At 33.3% G+C, this 7,032-nt stretch overlaps 1 protein-coding gene across 4 annotated transcripts; it reads left to right on the top strand.

Annotated features, from left to right (window-relative positions):
* The first annotated feature begins 707 nt into the window (after positions 1-707).
* Positions 708-4,504, top strand: LOC123906102. 4 transcript variants are annotated; one of them, XR_006808736.1, is made up of 5 exons: positions 708-977; positions 1,960-2,161; positions 2,247-2,533; positions 2,712-3,154; positions 3,764-4,504. XR_006808736.1 is itself a non-coding variant. In XM_045955959.1 (4 exons), exons 3-4 carry the CDS (start codon positions 2,742-2,744, stop codon positions 3,792-3,794), a joined length of 444 nt encoding a protein of 147 aa, XP_045811915.1. In that variant the 5' UTR covers positions 708-977; positions 1,960-2,161; positions 2,247-2,741; the 3' UTR covers positions 3,795-4,504. The 4 variants fall into 4 exon arrangements, 1 of the variants encoding a protein (XP_045811915.1); XR_006808747.1 differs by having other exon boundaries at positions 2,244-2,533; XM_045955959.1 differs by having other exon boundaries at positions 2,247-3,154.
* The last annotated feature ends 2,528 nt before the right edge of the window (positions 4,505-7,032 follow it).

Genomic DNA, 7,032 nt, shown 5'->3' with positions numbered 1-7,032 from the left:
TAGTCCTCTAAAAATTTCCTCGAACTTTGATCCCTCTTATTTTTTTAGAAACTAGAAATAAACTCTTGAGCCGTTAACCAAATTGTACGAGTATGATACTATTTGATATCATGTGCTCTTATCATATGTTACTATTTGATATTTTTAAGAATATGTTTTTCTTACTCATTGAATTTTAAAATTATTCTTGTTCAAAAAAAAAAAGTTATAAAATTATCCTCTTATAATTTTATTATTATATCTCTTAAGTGGAAGTAAGAAAAACAATACATAATAACAAATAATGAGAGTAAATATATTGAAGCATTGTTACTACTAAAAATTAAAAACACAAAACAAAATTACATAAATAGAAGAGTTAGTATCTGTTGACTCCAAGCATACTACAAGAAAAATGGGTTTTAGCTTCAAATTTTTTAGCGTCCGCCACGACACGGACACTACTAGCGTCTCATTTGAGTCTACTTGACAGACGCTGCTGTATTTTTATTTTTTTTAATTTAATATTTAAAGTTAGCGTCTGCTTTTGGAAACGCTATGGAGACTCTATGAAAAAATAAATAACTAATTATTTTTTTTTATTAGTTCATTGAGTCTGCTGAGGCGGACTCTAATGATAATTAAATTAAATAAAAAAAAAAATTGATAAGCGCAAAAAAATTTCACAAATTTTCAGTTTCCCACTTTATTTCAATTTCCCACTTTTATTTCACAAATAATATCACTTAATTATTTTTTCTTTCCTAATCCCTAAAAATATGAAGTAAAAAAAATAAAATATATCCAAGAACACTATGATGGAAACTGAGAACTCAACATCCAACAAGCTCAAACTCCTCCACCGTTCCTAATCCTCCGCCGTCGAAGAAGCTCAAACTCTCCTTCAATCTCTCGTTTCCGTCGAAGAAGCTCGTTTCCGTTCCTAATCCTCCTTCGTCGAAGAAGCTCGCAACTCTCGTTTCCGTTCACGATTCCAAGTAAGTAACTTCGTCTCTTCACAAATCTCTTCACCGTTCTTTATAGTTAGTTCCTTAATCTCTTGTTCTTTTAATTTTGAGTTTGTACATGGTTGGATTCACTAGCCAAAAGGGATTCTTTAAGACCTAAAATTGATTTTTGAGATGTTTTAGGGATTCACTAGCCAAAAGGGATTCTTTAAGACCTAAAATTGTGAAGTAGCACCCAATTTGCGTGACTGTAACAATGTTTTTCAAGACTTCTTTACAAACAAAATAATTTAAAATCTCAATATATATTATAGAAACCAAAGTTAGAGTTTAACTTGTTAGATGTTAGTTTGGCTTGTAGTTTGTAGGTAGCAGCTCAAAGTTAGAGTTTAACTTGTTAGATGTTAGTTGTAGTTTGTAGTTTGGCTAAGGTGAAGCTTACAGGTACAGTTTCTCATTTAAGGTTCTGTATTTCTGCCATGTTTTCATTTAATAGTGTCTTTAGTGTGATTATTATCAGTGTAGAATTTTATTTTCTCACATGACATTGATCTTGGTAAGTAACAATATAGAATACAGATCATTAAACACTTTGATGTTTGGATTTCTTCATTTTACGCCCAATTCTTCGACTTAATTTTCTGATTTCTGTTCTTAACTCACTTTTCTTCTCCATATCCCTGCAGTCTCAGTTTTTGTATCTGCATTAAAATGGCTTTTCAAATAAAAAGGGATTTTCTATTCCAAATATTCTTGTTCCTCAGTATGTTAATGGCTGGTCAGAGTACCGATACTGATATCTTGTGTTTAAAATCCATTAAGAATTCCTTGGAAGACCCAAACAATTACTTTCAAAATTGGAACTTCAACAACAAAACTGAAGGTTTCATATGTTGGTTTAATGGTGTTGAATTAGGGATTCACTAGCCAAAAAGGATTCTTTAAGACCTAAAATTGTGAAGTTGCACCCAATTTGCGTGACTTTAACAATGGTTGTGCTTTCTACATATAGTGTATTTGATTGATCACCCGAGAGCAGTCGATGCTTGCCAATGGTACCAACACGTGTTGGGAGCTGTCGTTTTATCCGAAAGTTTCAGCACTACAGGAGTGCCTGGTAATATAGCTATGATACAACATCGTTACATGAGGTTAGGCGATGGACAGCGACGCACTATTATTGAGCTCCAAGATAGTATCCGACCTCGCACCGAGTAAGAATTTTTTTCTAAAAGAAATCTAATTAATAGTGATCAATTTAATTTATTTTGATTTGATTTTTTTTTTTGTTATTAGCAGGCAATCAGACCGTCATGGCTTTACTTCTCTGTATTCTAATGGGCCTAACCTATTACATGATAGATTCATCAACGAATTAGGAGCGAACCAAGGAACAAGTTTAATGATAAACCGACATGAGCAGTTATTTTTGTCTAAGATCAGGGATCCTTTTGGTTTTCACTGGTTTGTGAAAACAGCGGATCCAAATCTCATGTTACCACCAGCATAGTGATTTGGTTGCATGGACTACATCGACATGGTCATTGCCCGACTACAACAATTATGCAGATTATCACAATACTTAGGTGCAACTGATTTAGAGATTTATGCAGTATTAATCCAGTTATTTTGTATGCTGTCTTGTTACCATAAAATTACACCGAATAGAGCTATATTGCATTTACATTTGTTTGATTAGTATCGTTTTACCACATCACCAAATTTGCTGACATAATGGTAGTGTAACTAATTGAAAATTTATAGGGATAGCTATACACCACATTTCTGTGAAGCATGCGCCAACAGAAAGCACCTTCCGCAGCCCAAAAAGCACACACTGCAATCCAGAAAGGGCCCTCTACGGTCCAGAAAGCACAACCGATTAAGCCTGCAACGTCGGTTCAGGCACCACCTTCTCAGGCTGCAACACCGGTTCAGACGCCACCGCCAATCCAGACTACTGCTGCTGAGGCTTCCAGATTCATTCCTACCCTAAGATTGACATTGCCTCATCAATTTGAGCAAGGTCCTCTCCAACACACAACTCATGATATGGAAACTGATTGTCATCATCAAGACGACGAGCAAGAGCATGAAGGGGGGGACCAACAAGAGGATGAGGAGGGGGACATCGAAGAGGATGAGGAAAAAGACAACCATGAAAAAGATGCTTGTGGGAAATTCATCATACGTCCCATTGGTACAGGGTAAGATGCTTGTCAGAACTGTCTTTTGAATAGCAAAATGGTTAATTAGAGTATGTTAAATTCATAATCAACTTGTCTTTTGAATTGCATGATTTGACTTGTCATTTAAATTGCTTAATTTGACTTGTCTTTTGAATTGCATGTTTTTTAGACTATAAATGAATTGGTGCTTTGCTCTTGTAAGCTGTTCCCTTGCCTCACCAAACACTCCTTGTGTTTAGTGTTGTGCTTATCAATGACACAAAAGTTTGATTGTTGCAATAACATCATCATGAAAAATGTTTTGTTAAGGTAACATTCTGTTAAGTTCTGACCAGAACTTGTTTCATTCTGTGAATCCGAGCTGGTTACACTAGTCTTGTTGCATCATATGACAGTAGAAATTATGTAACTGTGCTGGTTACACTAGTCTTGTTGCATCACATGTTTAATAGACTTTGATTTAATTATGATAAAGGACATTATGACATAGAGTAGTTCATGTTGCCAACTTTGCCTAGTGAAGAAAGTTTATTTTGTTATTATATATTTGTGTCTAGTAACATTTTTTGACATAAGTGAAAAACAAAATCATATTGTTATTGATGTTGGTCTCATGTTGATTTACAGGCCGAATATCATGAAAATTTGGCCAAAGTGACACAAACTGATGGTGGTGCTACTCGTGACACTCAAGAGGTTGATGGATCGCAAAGAATTCAAATATGGAAAGATGTTTCCAAGGGTAAGTCTCGGGGAAGATGTTATGGTACTGGACACTTGGCTAAAAACCTTAAGTATAAAAACTTGATTTATGAGGCAAAGACACCTCACAATAGGGCAGAGAACCAGATCATTGAAGCTGCTAGAGCCGAGGCTGCTGCAGCACGTGCAGATGCTGAGGCTGCTAGAGCTGAGGTTGCTGCAGCACGTGCAGATGCTGATGCTGCTAGAGCCGAGGCTGCTGCGTCAACTGCGAGAACCAGATCATTGGAAATAAAGTTTGAAGAATTCCAAAGTCGCATGATGGCTTTGGAGACGGCCTCCTGTAGTGGTCATTCTCGTCAGAGTTCTCATCCTCATTATGATAATGAAATGGATGATCAATCGGTTGATGAAGAGGAAGATGCTTGATTTTGTTGGTTGTAGACTTTGTGGGTTATTTTGATGGTAAGTTTAAGAGCTATTTTGATAGGTTATATATTTTGTGGGATATTTTGGCGGGTCATATATTTTGTGGGTTGTCATTTTGATGGATGTAGACCTTTTTGTTGACATTCTATATATATGGTTATATATGAGAAATAGATGGTCATGTTAAGAATTGATGAATTTAAATGGATGTAGACCTTTTTGTTGAGATTCTATATATATATATATATGAGAAATAGATGTTTATGTTAAGAATTGATGAATATATATATTTAAAAAAAAAAAAAAAAACGTCAGCTTTTAGCAGACGCTATGTAATTCAAAAATTAATATATAGCATCCATCAAGGGCAAACTCTACAGTTAGAGTCTGCCAAAGTGGACTCTACCAGTGACGTTTTATAATGCAAATATATATCTGTAGCGTCTATCACAAGTCGATGCTAGTAGCGTCTGCCTTATGTACATGTTAGTAGTGTCCCCTTGGCGTCTAACGTGACAGATGCTAAATAGCGTCTACTGGACGCAACTGTCTAGCTTCAGGCATTTAAGCGTCTATCACGACACGGATGCTAAGTAGACGCTAAGAACTACGTAGCGTCCGTTTTTGGCCATTTAGCATCTCATTTAGGCCGACGCTAAAAAGCAGTTTTGTTGTAGTGATCAACAATTACTTTGACACCAAATATGAATCGTCTATTATTTTTAATCAAAGGCTAATAATAGTTTTTAAATAACTTATGGAATGTAGTGAACACCCTTATTATTGATCGCATACTTTTATGGTTTAGAGTTCATAATACTTAACTTGAACCTCGTCAAGAACAATACTATTCATTCTTTGTTTCTATTATATTATAGGCTTAATTAGTCTTTTGGTCCCTTAAATATATTTTAGGTTTCACAATGGTCCTTTAAAGAAAAAAAGGTCTGGATTGATCCCTTGAAGACACATTTGTTTCTCAATCGGTCCTTTCCGTCAATTTTTTTTACAAAAAACGTTAGTTTTAGTTGACTGAATTGTGAATGTCATTAAGTGTAAGTGGTCCACCAAAAACCTTATTAATTTTTAAAATTTTAACCATTGGAATTTTTTGTTATATTTGGAGTTAAAATTTAACGGAAAGGACCAATATGGCAAACATATATGTTTTTAAGGGACTAATCCGGGCCTTTTTTTCTTTAAGGAACTAATCCAGACCTTTTTTCTTTAAGGAACCATTGTGAAACCTAAAATGTCTTTAAGAGACCAATAGACTAATTAAGCCATTATTATATTATATAATTATATAATAATAATATATGAATATCAATTTAAACAAATACAACACTATTAGACTATTTATTTATAACATAATACAAGGACAATGTAAATATATCAACTGATATATGAATTTTAGCACGAAGTTAGTATAATAATTTCGTTTATAATTTTCTCGAGTCAGCATTAAAATCTTTGAAACATTTTTAATTATATTATATTATAATTTATTGATTTTTTTTAGCAAAAATGCATGTTACTTACACAAATATAGAAATGGGTACATATTTTCTTTCAAACTACGTGTACGGAGATGCGTACTATGATACATTCCATATTCATTGTCATCCCTATTTCAATAGTCCATATTAAAATCTTATTTTTTATTTTTATTTTTGTAAAGACTACCGTGAACAAAACCTATTGGACTTGTTGTTTCGTTGAATCACCCCAGTCGCGCCGACCATGGTCGGGAAACCATTGGGAGGTGGTGGTGGTTCTCATTCTTCTTCCTTCTTTCTTTGGTTGTCAAATATCTGATATGGTTTTGTTATATATACACCTTTCAAAACATTAGAAACTATTTTGCCAAAAGAATTGAGAACTATTTTTAAAAACATTCGTATTTATAAAAGAGTAGAGATAGAGGAGAAAGAATAATGAATATTTGCGGTTAATACAGAAGTATGTATTTAATAAAATAATATTTGAATGCATTTTGTTACAAAGTTTCAAAATAATTACAATGTCTTAATTATGTGTCAGTTATTGAGCCAGTAGTCTAAATTCTTGTGCATGAAGAGTGTGTTTGTGCTCTATGTATTTTATAGATTTTTTTTTTTTTTTTTATGTTTTCTTTCGTTTATATGTACTTCGATCGAGATATGCTCATTATCTTTATAGTCGTTTCCTTTAAATAAAACGATATTTGTTGGTTGGTTATTACAAAACAAGGTAAATGAATGAAGTCATATTTAGATATTATGTAGAGGGCAAAAAGAAGAGAGATAGATGGGAGAAAGAGTGGTGGATATTTGCGGTTAATACGAAAGTATATATGTTTTATAAAGTTCAACTATATTCCAATTTCTAAAATAAAATAACATTTCAATGATTATTTATTGCGCTCTTAATGTGTTGTTTAGATTACTTTGTTGTGTTTATATAATTATTTACCAATCAACTCCAAATAATCCCCGCCGGTAGGACTTTATCCTAGTTAATCCCATTTACTAAAAAAAAACTAAAACCCACATAAAATTTACACAAAACAACAACTTTTTTTAACAAATTTAACCTAATCTTTGTCTTGTGACATTTTAGGAGGGCAACCAAGATCAAGTAAAATTGGTCAAGGGTAGACCAAAAAGATAGAATTGATCTAAACTATAAGACCCTATAATTTGTTTTATCATAAGTAAAATTAGAGGGTGCAAATAATAATTCCGTAGTATTCAAACCTTTCATATTAAGCCTGAAATAACAAA

The sequence above is a fragment of the Trifolium pratense genome, linkage group LG1 (assembly GCF_020283565.1).
Source record: "Trifolium pratense cultivar HEN17-A07 linkage group LG1, ARS_RC_1.1, whole genome shotgun sequence".
NCBI classification, from domain to species: Eukaryota; Viridiplantae; Streptophyta; class Magnoliopsida; order Fabales; family Fabaceae; genus Trifolium; species Trifolium pratense.
This window is presented reverse-complemented; position numbering and strand designations above follow the sequence as displayed.